This window comes from Takifugu rubripes, chromosome 6 (assembly GCF_901000725.2).
Source record: "Takifugu rubripes chromosome 6, fTakRub1.2, whole genome shotgun sequence".
Lineage (NCBI taxonomy): Eukaryota > Metazoa > Chordata > Actinopteri > Tetraodontiformes > Tetraodontidae > Takifugu > Takifugu rubripes.
The window spans coordinates 11,603,973-11,616,878 of record NC_042290.1 but is presented as its reverse complement, the minus strand read 5'-3'; the positions used below and the strand labels follow the sequence as shown (position 1 = coordinate 11,616,878).

Here is a 12,906-nt window from a genome sequence, read left to right as displayed (position 1 = left end):
CCGTCTAAATGAACTAAAATGAGTCTTTTCCACCCTCGTTTGCGGCAGTTTGGGGTTTTTTACACGCTGGGCGACAGTTTGAGCTTTTGAAGGTGTTTTTTGTTTTGTTTTGTTTTTTACCGCTAATAAAAAGAATATCTGCCCTTTATTTTTCATTTTAAATTAAATAAATGGTGTCAGATCTTCCAATTTGATTTAAAGTAGAAAGGAGGTGAACTAGCCACCGTTAGCTTAGCATGTTTTTAATTATATTTTCTTTTACAGATTGATGTCAGAACTGATCCTGACACATTGGGATCATGTGATCACCCCCAGTGGCCGGCTGCAGTAAATTAATCATACTGCCCCCCCCCCCCCCCCAACAGCGTATTTTAGGCCAGAACTGAGAGATTAAAACTCACTTCCTGTTAAAGTTGTGTTAAAATCCTCAACAGAAGGTGAAGAAGTTGCAGCAGAGATCAGACCTGAACCACAATCAGACATGATGGGATGTATTCACCAATACTGGTGTCCAACACACACACACACACACACACACACACACACTCATCTGCTTCTGCTTCATCTGAGGGCCGAAACTCTGCCGTTATCAAAGGGGGGGGGGGGGCTGCTCCTCTTGACTTCTTCCAGAGTTTCCCGCTGCTGGATAAGTCAGATCCTGAATAGCACAGAGAGGAAAGAGGAGAGGAGTGGAGGAGTTGGCGTTTTAAAAAAAAGAGCAATGAATGAGAGGCGGGCTGGAGCGGAGAGGGGCTCCGGCCCTGCGGAGCAGCAGAGGTTAACTCGGCTTCTTCTGGAGGATGAAAAGGGGAAAGAACGGATTGAGCTTTAAAGAGGAGGACCCCCTGCGCCCGGGGCGGGATCAGACAGGATGATTTATTGGAGAGAAGGAAAGAGGGAGATGGAGAGAGAGATGGAGAGGGAGAAGGAGAGAGAGATGGAGAGAGAGATGGAGAGAGAGATGGAGAGAGAGATGGAGAGAGAAGGAGAGAGAGATGGAGAGAGAGATGGAGAGAGAGATGGAGAGAGAGATGGAGAGAGAGATGGAGAGAGATGGAGAGAGAGAGGAGAGAGAGATGGAGAGAGGGAGATGGAGAGAGAGATGGAGAGGGAGATGGAGAGAGAGAGATGGAGAGAGAGATGGAGAGAGAGATGGAGAGGGAGATGGAGAGAGAGATGGAGAGAGAGATGGAGAGAGAGATGGAGAGAGAGATGGAGAGGGAGATGGAGAGAGAGATGGAGAGGGAGATGGAGAGAGAGATGGAGAGAGAGATGGAGAGGAGATGGAGAGGGAGATGGAGAGGGAGATGGAGAGAGAGAGGAGAGAGAGACGGAGAGAGAGATGGAGAGAGATGGAGAGAGAGAAGGAGAGAGAGATGGAGAGGGAGATGGAGAGAGAGATGGAGAGAGAGACGGAGAGAGAGATGGAGAGAGAGATGGAGAGAGAGATGGAGAGAGAGATGGAGCTCCAACACGCCGCAGCGCAAACGCAGCATCCAAAAGTGCTGATACGCACGCGAGGATGCTGAAAGTGTGAGAAATGGATGTAAAAGCTGAACGTTCAGACAAAAACTGCGGTCCAAACTGCTGGAATTACACGTAAAGACATGAAAACATCACTGATTCAGCACAGGCAGTAAAATGGTCTAATTTTATACCTAAACATTCTGAAACACCGAGTAAAAATAACATCTTAAATGTGCAAAATTCGGCCGTGCACAAAACTGCGGCGTGATTGAGCCAGAACGCGCGTGCCTCGTACATTAAGATGAATATAAGTTTTTATATTTAAACAGTGTCAGAATAGCCTGATGATCCACACGGAAAATATATTGTTTATCTTATATCAGCAGTAAATTTTATGCACATTTATGGAGAAGGCAACAACACGTTTTCTGCTATTTTTTTCCTGTTCAGGTCGCACCTGCGCTGATCTTCCAGGTAACTCACGCGCAGGCGGAACGCTGACGTTTGGCTGCAAACGCCTGCTATAAATAAAGCTGGAAAAACGGGAGCTGCAGGGCTGCCTGGGCCCTTCCAGCTCCGGTTCCTGCACCGGTGCTGTGTCCCAACCCCGCTCGGGCCCTCGGTGAGGCGGCCTTTCCGCCGCACAGCGGCCGCACATGGCGCAGAAGACGCCGCTTTCTGTCCGAGTACCAGGTTACAGCGTCGCACTGTGGTTTGCTCACTCCGGAGGGGGGGGCGGGGAGGGAGGGGGGCACAAGACAAACACTAAACGTCATGCAGAGCGGTCAGAGAGTAAACAGTGTCGGGATTGTAATCTCTTTTGGGTAGAAAATGGGGCTGTTGTTTCTTTAAGAGGGGCTGCTGGTCCCTCATCGCAGCTGCTGGCGTGTGTGCGTGTGCGTGTGTGTGTGTGTGTGAGAGAGAGATAGAGGACAGCAGAGATTCATTACTTAAGCAGTACAATGGACATTTATCACCCCGTGGTGTTATTCAAATTCAGTACCAAGCGAGGACCTTCTCCACTCCTCACTCCGCCTCACGACGCGCGGCCGCAGCGTTTATTGTTGGAGGAGGGAGGCAGGAGAAGGCAGAGACATCCATCCATGCGTCCAAGCAGCCCAGAGAGCCAGCCAGTCAGTCCCCGAGACCCGTGGAGGAAGGATGGACGGGAGGAGAGGAGCGTCACTGCCTCCTTTTTTGTCACCATCGTCCGCGGCGCGCTGGGGGGCATTTACCCGGAGCAGGGAGCGCACAGCGCGGCGTGGAGAGCCGAAGGACGCGCCGCACAGCGGGAATTAAGGGCGGCTTTCCCCCCCTAAATTATATATTTTTTTAAAAAACAACAAACAAGAGTTTGATTCCCAGCAGAGGAAAGAAGGCGCCTTTCTTCCAGTGGGAGGAGATGCGCTTTATTTATTTATTTGGCTCCAACAGCCGTGAGAGCCATTGTGCCTCCTCAAGCAGCGATGGCAGCGCACAGGTGCAAAAATGGCGAAACGTTTCCACCCCGGGACTTTTCCACCAGAGGGGAAACGCTTCGGTGTTGCCTTCATTCCATTTTTTTTTTCTATTTTAAGACTCTCCGAAAGTCAGAAGCTCTCCGGAGAGCCAAAGAGCGGAGATGACGTTCGACTTAAAGATGCATTTCAGCCATCTTGAGGCCCCGCAGATCCGGACAGACTTGGGCTCAACTTTGTGAAGAGCCCCGTTCCGAGGACCGTGCGTGGCTGCGCCGCTCGCGCCCGGCTGGAGGTGGACTTTGTTGTGGCTGCAGGGCCGTGGCCGAGTATTCTGGGACTTTCGAGGAAAAGTTGCAGCGCGAGATATTTGACTGTTTCAAATGTTTAAATGTGGAGCTGTGAGCAGGGAGGAGGGCGAAAAGAACGCGCGGAGCGGAGCCGCTGCCGGGGGGACGCGCGGGGTCGGTCGGTGCCGGTCGGTGCAGCTCAGGGTGCTGTCAAACGCGCAGCAGGTGCAGGCCGGTGCGCGCGTCCACCTCCAACACCAAACGCAACCATGAGTCTCAGCGGCTGATTGTCCAAACGCAATTCTTGAGAAACCTCGAATTCACCCCCAAGAATTGTGTGTGGACATCTGTTGCTGCAGCCTCGCGCTCATCGCGGCTCCAGAGGGCCACGGACGGGCCTCGGCCCCCGGTTTGTTGGGCTCCAGGTAAGAAACACGTTTAACGGGGGAGGCGAGGTGGAGTGAAGGCGCCCCCCCCCCAGGTGTGGTGACGCGGCCCGGCCGGGCTTTGCGTCCTGTCAAAGGTCTAATCAGAGAGGTTTGTTTTAAAAGGCAAATATCGAGCGGAAGCATCGACGTATCGACTGTTTGGTAAATAGTAAAGTGAGGCTTCCTGGAGAGTGACACCGTTTAAAAAGAGCCAAACGCGCCATCAAAAGGTCACAAAGCAGCAGAGATGACGGAAGAACGGCCACGCTCGCGGCCTGTTGGCGTTCCGATGGTCAAACCCGGAATTACTGAGCAGCATTCATTGATGTGATGTTCGTGTTTTAATCACAGATAGTTGGTATTTGTGAGACAGCGGAGGAGGCCTGACGGATGATCTGCATTTAATTAGCGCTCCGGGATCCAGGATTTACCTCCAAATTAATTTCTAAAAACCCGTTTGGATTTTACGGTGGATGAAAAATAAGTTTTTGGACTCAAGACGCGCGTCTTTAAAAAATGTCATTGTGCTTTTAAATTGTAAACTGCGCGTTTTATGGAAATTAAAAAGTGATTCTCTGACGTCAGTTTCCTGTTTTAGAAAAATGTAAATTTCCTTTGTTGCTCTGGAGCTGCGGGTCATCGAGATCATGATGATCCGGGCTCCAAAACCCGACTTCACTGAACGTGCAGCCTGTGCATGTGGTGGTGCGTTCACGTACAGGTTGGACGTGAAGACAGGATGGACTGGGGGGGCGGGGGGGGACCTGGCAACGCGTCACCTCAGATCACGTGGCCACATTAGTTACTATAAAGCATCTTTAAAGAATAAAATCATACCTCTGGAATTGTGGCGGCCTGTGAGAGGCGACGACCGGCCTGCAGGAGCTGATGTGGGGCTACACTTTCTCCTCTGCCCCCCCCCCCCCCCACCGCAGCCTCATTAGCATTCCCTTTCTGCTGCTCGGTTTCCCGTTGCAAATCGGGCTCCATAACCGAGAAAAGGCTTTAGGTCGCGGGGGGGGGGGGGGGGGGGGGCAGCCCGGAGGCGAGAGCTCGACCTCCCGCAGTGGTCCTGGAGAGAGCTTCCAACTTGGGGGGGGGGGGGGGGGGGGAGCTTGAAAAACCCCAGAGTCGTCTAATCAGCCTAAAAGTTCAATGATCACACAGATTAGATCGATCAGATATAAACTATCAGCAGGAATTATCGAGGCGTGACGTCAAATTCTAATGGAGGAAACCAGAAAAGAGGCAGAAACAAAGAAGCAAATTTAACACTTCACAGAAAAATCCGTTTCTTTTTCAGACTTTTTAATTCTTTCAAAAATAAAACACAAATTGACACGTGCTTAAAAAGGTAATAAAAACGCTTCTTTGCTCCGATTTAATGAAAACATGAATCCGTTTATTTTATAAAAGGAAAATAAAGACAAAAAAATGTAACAAAACTGGCTGAAACTATAAGAACATTTAATTCCTGTAAACTGACACCAAGACAGGATGTAAAATAAACCTCCAGTGGAGGAAAAAAATGGGTTATAATTATTGCAATTCTAAAATAATCACATATTTAATTTTTAAATAACAAACTCAGCTGCGCTGCTCTGAAATGTTGGCAAACGTGGATGCGAAGCCTTTAAACTGGTCACCACATTTTAGAATAAAGGGATTCCACACAAGCAGCAGAGCTGAGCTCCATTCTGGACCAGTGGCGCTGGAGACGCCGGGCGACGAAGAGCGGCGAGGACGAGGAGCACAGCTCCAGCTACCCACCGTGGAGCGTGGAGATAAACACCACGTTGTCCCGGTCCTGGAGCTGGTATCCCAGCTCCCCCTGAGGGTCAGGTGACACAAACATTCAAACACACACTCCTGCAGACGCCAGCACGGCTCCCGCCTCCTCGCCGCGGCTCAATCAATGACAGACCTTTCATTTCATTTACATCCCCGACGACGAGCCCAGATTCAATCAATGGATTCAAAATGAAGCGTTCAGACTCTGGGTGCATGTAAATACGGTGTCCCCCCAAGGACAAACACACACACACACACACACACACACACACACGAACACACACACGCGCGCACACACACACACACAGACACACACACACGCACACACACACACAGCTCACCATTAGCTCCCAGTCTGCATCATTGATGAGCACCAGTATCCCAGGTCTCCTGTGAAGGAAACACTTTTGAATGATTTCTTTAAAAATAAAAACACTCACCTAAAAAAAAAAAAAAAAGAATTTAGAGGCAAAAATGGCAAAATGGTTGTAAACTATGGAATGAAAAACATAAATGGCATTGAAAGATGCTGGATTTAATTTTGGAATGTTGAAAGTCCGACTGAAGTTGATGCAAATTGAATTTTAATTCAATTTCTGGCATCTGTTTAATCACTAATTTATTTAATCCAACCAAATTAAAACAGAAAAATGTTTATTTTAAATTTTACATTTTTTTTTAAATGTCACAGGTCAAAATAACAGGGAATCATATCCCTGTTTTTATCTTAATAAATCTGTGTGTGTGTGTGTGTGTGTGTGAGAGAGAGAGAAAAACAGTGGGTCAAAAATGACCATAATTGAGGACGTCGCCTTCAGAAAACACTTTTTATATATTTTAAACCCTGAAAATGAAGCTACAGAAGCTTCTGCCTTAGATGTCAGAGCAACAAGAGAGGATCACACACACACACACACACACACACAGACAGACACACACACCAAAAATGTCTGAACAGAAGAAAGAAAGAAAAAACATTTTTGTGTCCAGCTACACACACACACACACATTTAATCTATAAGGTTTTTATCTTTCTTCACTCATTGGTTTGGAGGAGCTATAAATAGTGCTGCAAGTCAGCCAGTGCTGTAACACACACACACACACACACACACACACACACACACACACACAAAATAAATCATCAAATTCTTTTAGCAAATTTGGTTCAACATTCCACCTAAATTCAGATTTTAAAGATTTCATAATTTTTACGTGTGTATTTTACTGGCACCAAGTGGATGTCTGAGATCAAGTGTATGTCAAGTGCGCTGCACGCACGCACACACACACACACACACACACACACACACACTCACACTCTCACACACACTCACACTGATTGTCCCTGGACAAAGAGCTCAGGACGTTCCTTCAGAAGGTTCTGTTGGATCCAGACCAGCAGCTGCTTCATGTCCCCTGGAAGACACACACACACACACACACACACACACACACACACACACACAGAGGCAGACAACAGAAGTCAGAGGTTAGAGGTGAAGGGTCAAGGTGCACAATTCCAGCCTACTGGTCGATGTGACGCGACAGAAGCGACTGTGTGGGTGTGTGTGTGTGTGTGTGTGCATGTATATTTATGAGTGTCTATGTTTGGGGTGTTGGGGTGCATCGTGGAAGTGGGGGAGGGTTGCATGATGTCAGTGATGGAGAGGGACAGGGTTCACCTCAGTCTGACACACACACACACACACACGCACACACACACACACACGACAGAAATGAAATAAATGTGACAACACTCGTGTTCGGCTTTGATGTTTGTGATCAAACGTTGGTCAAATGAATCTTGTGCGTCTCGGCGGCGGCCTGACCGTCAGCACGACCCCCCCCCCAACAATTAATCCGACCTTGTCGGAACAAAAGGTCGCAGCTCGACTGACAAAACGCTGCAAAAAGGCGACGACAATGAGGGTTTTTCTTTTCAATTTAGGGGCGAATCTCCAACCATGAATATATGAGCGGGGAAACAAGATGGCGGCGCCGTTCCCTCCGTGAAACACCGCCGCTGGTCGTCTGGAAGCGGAGAAACAGGCTAAGATGCAGCGGCGAGCGCTCCCGAGCGTGACCTACGCGAGGCTCTGCAGCGATGCGCTGGGGTCAGGACGGACGCTGCAGCGGAACAGACGAGGAGAGAGAAGCAGCAACGGCGTCACGGAGGGACGGCGAGGACGCCGCGGCAGGCGAGGAGACGGACACGCCGCCTTTAAGGTGCTAACCCCGATGAAAAAGATGGTTTCAGGGATTCAGGGGGAAAGATTCTGATTTAGGGTGCAGATGATTGACAACAAAGCAAATTTTGAATATGATCAAATTTGATGTGAAGTGCATTTATATTTAGATTAGAGGCTAAATTAAATGTTCGCTCCTTATTGGAAAATCTCAACTCACTCTTCTATCGGATGTGTTTTTAACTGACTGGAACACGTTATCTCACAGGAGCCCACATTTCATCCAGATGTGGAGCAGGAAAGGTGGAAAACAACCATTTCACCGAAAGGATCAAAGCAATGTGGCGTTCCCGGAGAGTGCGGAAGCGTTCCGCCGGAGCAGATGGAATCCTGGAGCCTCCTGCAGCTCCGATATAACACCTACACAGATGTTGGGGTTAACAGCAGGGCCGGTTCTGACTGGACCAGTGTTACACCTGTGGGCCGCCATGTTGACACGCACACACACACACACACACACACACACACACACACACACACACACACCTGATCTTCTGCAGAGCTAAAAACAGAACATCACTCCCCTCTGTCTTTGACTGTTAGGCTGGTTCTCCATTACCCACAATTCACTCCTTCATCCTCTCACCCGTTTAAACACACACACACACACACACGCACACACACACACACACTCTCTCTTTAAATTCTCTCGTAAAACCCACCCACCTCTCCTTCAGTTCATCCATCATCTCCCCTTTTCTAAATACACACGAATGTAAACTTTAGAGTTGGATGCAGGGAGTGAATAAGTCATGTGACCTCAATGGCCGATTTTGTTGATCATAACTCAAACGTTCAGCAGATCGAGGGTTGTTTTTTTTTAACACAATCGTCGACAGTAGCTCCCAGTTTATTGGTTTTCTTGTAAAAAGCTTCACAAATCTTCCAACCTGAGCTGAGAGCTGGTAGAAGCGACCTGGGGGGGTAAAATGGAAGCGCAAGGAGGCGAAGGGAAAGAGCGAGCGGGCGGCGGTGCAGGGAGAACGGCGAGGTGAAAGATCTCGCTTTGCCATCCAGGTAGAGGGGGAGACAAACATGGCGGGTGGGGGGGGGGTGCGTCTTGCATAAGTGGCGAGGCGGCGCACACGGGAAAGAGCGCCATTTTGACGGCGTGTCAAAAAAAGGCTTTTCTTTTGTGTGAGCGGGTTTATCGTTTTTTTCCCCCATCTGTGCGATTATGACGGTCATGTGAGGGAGGGGGGGGGGGGTATCCATATTTCTGCTGATGTGAGGGGCAAAAACGGTCATCCTTTGACCACATTAGAGGGGGGAGAGGCAGGGAGAAAGAGTGGGGGCGGGGTCTTTCATTTGAGGGTCATCAATCACTGGCTGGGGTCAGAGAAATACAGAGGATTCAGAAGCAATTATATCTGCCTCCAGTGCACCCCGTCTCCGTCACACACACACACACACAAACACACACACACACACACACACACACACACACACACACACACACACACACGCGCGCGTGTGTAACACAAGATCAAAAATAGAAATGTCTTCATTTATTTTTTTAAAGCCTGTAACCTGGCCACAAAACATGCACGCGCACATGCACGCGCACACACACATGCATGCACAGAGGGGTCGACTGGTGCAACAAGGTCATATCGGCCTGACATTCTCTGTTCCAGTCAACTTTTGTCTTTTTGTTGTCGTGGTAACACCAGCGCCTCCGCTGGACCCCTTTTGTTTAGCGAAGGACCAAAGACGCATATTTCTTTCATTTGTTCTCTTTCTCCATAACAAACACACACACACACACACACACACACACACACACACACACCTAAATTCACACATTGGTGCGGCTGCCTTGGTTTTTCCTCTGGGGGACCTCAGGAAGGTCCAGTTTTTCCTGGACTCTTTCATGTTGAGCTGGTGACCCTGCCATTTTTTTTTTTTTAAATGGGAACCCGCCGCAGCCGAAATGGTTTAAAGCCAGTAACCGCGGCGATGCGCCCAGCAGCAGTGGATAAAGATGGATGACAATAAAGCCCAATAAAGTGAGAAATCCTGTGTGATCGTCACACTGGCGTTAGAGACGGGATCAAAGCAAAGATGGAATAAAGCAAAAGGAAGAGGAGCTCATAGGTGAACACACACATACTCACAGGGTTCAGACTGGCCTGGAAGAGTCACCTGATGTTCCTTCACACCATTAAAAAGCAGCTCTGCTCCACCACTAGATTAAGGAGAAAGAAAATGTGTTTTTAACCCTATAATTATTTATTTTACACACATACAAGAGCAGAATACACAAAGTAATCTGTTAATAATTTGATTCCTAATCTAGTAGCACCCTCCTCAACATTAGAACGGGACAGTTACTCAAACAAAAATGGGTAATTTAAATTTGATAATTTCATTTACAATATTCAAGAGTGGAATGTTCATAATTTAAAAGGTAATAAGCAATTACTTTTTATTTGATAATATATTATGAATAACCCATGCATTAAAAAGAACGAAAAATCTATAAACGTATTATTATTATTATTATTGAACATTGTGCCTCCATTTTATTCTCGTTATATTACACGAAATATTATTTACAATAGAAATGCTAATAGCCATTGTTATTTTTACATACAAAACAAATCTAGTATGAATACTAACGTGTTACTGACATTTGACATTTTTATTTCCTAAAGACTCTAGAAAATGAAAGATGGCCTTTAAGCCAAAGCTCACGTCAGAAGACGCTTCCTGGTCGCTGATCAATACGCTGCAAAACAAACTCGAAACTAGCTTGAATGCTAACTGCTTCACCGCTCTAGCTGTCGTTTAACGTCAGGATACATAAATGAACAAAAACACGGTCGTGTAGCATTTTACTGATGCATAACTACTGATTAGATTTTATTACAAACGGGGGCTTAGAGGAGTTAAAGCTCTAAATTCCCTCACCCAAACTCTAGATGAACCGCTATGGGCGCCGCCATGTTGCCGGCACATGGAGGAAGTACTATGGCCGCAGTCGGAAGTGACGCATTTAAAGTATTCGACTAACGTTTGAAAACGACGGAAGTAGCCAGGTGTTTTTTGTTTTAAAAAAAACAATAAGTTAAGTTTATTTTTGTTCTGATGCTACGCTTTTTGTAGTGAATATATTTTAAATCCAACAATTAGAAAGTTGACAGGTATTTCTAGAGCTATCATATTCTATATGAACAGATCAGTACTTCAATATGACTGCTGCTTTTTGCTCTTTTGTACGCGATCCAGATCTTTTTTGATAGATTTAAAAAATAACCAGCTGTATCAGTCCGAAAAATCATCGTTTCTCTTTAAGATCTTGAATGCCACATTCCACACACACATGCACGCACACGAATGCATGCGCAGCCTTGACATGAGCGTGTGAATGCACATCTGTCCGTCTTTCCATCCTCAATCATACTGGTGACAGTTCCAGTCCCAGTACACAGGCGACGGGAGGACGTGCTGCTGGAGTGAATTGCAAATCCGTTGCCTTCTGTTGGCGTCCAAGCCTCTGCAGGCCCTTCCCTGCCTGTATTCATGTGGTAATGAGGAGCCGTCACGTAGACAGGTCGAGCAGGGGCCAGGCTGGGGCCGAGGGGAAGGGACGAGGGTGAGACAGCAGGCGGGGAAATTAACTAGGGGCTCCGGGTACATTGGAGACACAAGTGGAAGCTTTGGAAGGGTGATGAAGATGTGAGAGATTCTGGTCTGTACCCGGGTCGAGCCACTGCGCTCAGGAAGTGGAGGGGTGACGGGCTTCAGGGAGGAGGAGCACCCGTCTCTGGGTGTCACATTTACAGAGCAGCATACACAATATAAAGTCAATAGGCAACAATATCCAAGAAGCCATATTGTCATTATTTTTAGCTTTTCGCTGTGAATTATCGTCAGATGTCTGAGCAGCTATATTATTTTTCAGATTTGTTGCTGATATTCTTTGATAGATTCTACATATTTTATAAATTTAGCATTAACGTTTGCAATCTGTAAAGATGTTTGTTAAACATTGTTCGTTATCTAGACTGATTCGTCTCCTTTGCTTTTACATTTTTTTCCTTAGATTTCTGCAGAAATATGACCTAAAATATAAAGCTAAATAAAACAAACTGCTGTCACCTCACACACACACACACACACACACACACACACACACACACACACACACACACACACTCAACCCTCAATTGTTCTGTTTCCCCCAGAAGAAATCTGATAATCAAACTTTGAATCCGACCCCAACCCCCATATCTGCCTATAAATGGACGTCAGAAGTCAACGCCACGCCGCCGAGGCCCCGTCCTATAAAGCGTCGGGGGTCACACATGATCAGATGACAATGACGAGCACAATGGATTAGCTGTAAAAGGTCTGGGGGGAGAGATTAGGGGTGAATTGATGACGGCTGGCTGGCTGGTCGGCCGGCTGGCGTGCAGGCAGACGGGCCGGCCTGGGAGACCTCTGCTCTGTTTCAATGAGGAACATAAAGAGCTGAAATTAACATGTTCCAACGATACCAAGCAGAGAGAATCCTCTTAGAGATTACATCCATAACATGATACGCCTATGGAGGCGTCTGCGGGGCCTTTCAGCTGAGTCCAATGGTTCTGCATTTTTCTGCAGAACACACGCTACAACACAGGGCACACACAGACAAACACACACACACACACACAGACAAACACACACACACAGACAAACACACAAACTCAAGAACACACACAGCAACACAAGCATGTACACAAAGTTATCTTATGTATTTTTAATATGTTTGACTGATGGAAAAAAAGATGAACATAGAAATTATGATGACAAGACGAAGAAGAAGAAAAAGAAGAAGAACAAGAACAAGAAGATGATGATGATGATGATGATAGTGGTGGTGATGACCATGGAGGATCATCGTGGATCACCCTCCACTTTTTACAGCAACTTTGACCTGGATGTTTAACAGCAAAATGCTGCCACCTGCTGGTGGAGAATGGGCTCTGCTAAGAAGGGACCCTCATGGACCCTCAGGGACCCACAGGGACCCACAGGGACCCACAAGGACCCACAGAAACCCACAGGGACCCACAGAAACCCACAGGGACCCACAGGGACCCATAGGAACCCTCAGAGACCCACAGGAACAGACACTGATGACTGACAACATTCTGAGGTGCTGTTATCCATCTATTTTTAAAAATATATTTTTTTCTCAAATTCCTGAAATTCCTCGATCAGGAATTATCTTTGA

At 47.2% G+C, this 12,906-nt stretch overlaps 1 protein-coding gene across 1 annotated transcript; it reads right to left on the bottom strand.

Annotated features, from left to right (window-relative positions):
- Nucleotides 1-4,928: 4,928 nt before the first annotated feature.
- On the bottom strand, nucleotides 4,929-10,667 carry urm1 (ubiquitin related modifier 1). The gene is made up of 5 exons (XM_003976783.3): nucleotides 10,596-10,667; nucleotides 9,800-9,870; nucleotides 6,771-6,852; nucleotides 5,775-5,823; nucleotides 4,929-5,473 (listed from the first exon to the last, which is right to left on the bottom strand). The coding sequence occupies exons 1-5, from the start codon at nucleotides 10,628-10,630 to the stop codon at nucleotides 5,405-5,407; spliced, it is 306 nt and encodes a 101-aa protein (XP_003976832.1). The 5' UTR covers nucleotides 10,631-10,667; the 3' UTR covers nucleotides 4,929-5,404.
- Nucleotides 10,668-12,906: the final 2,239 nt, after the last annotated feature.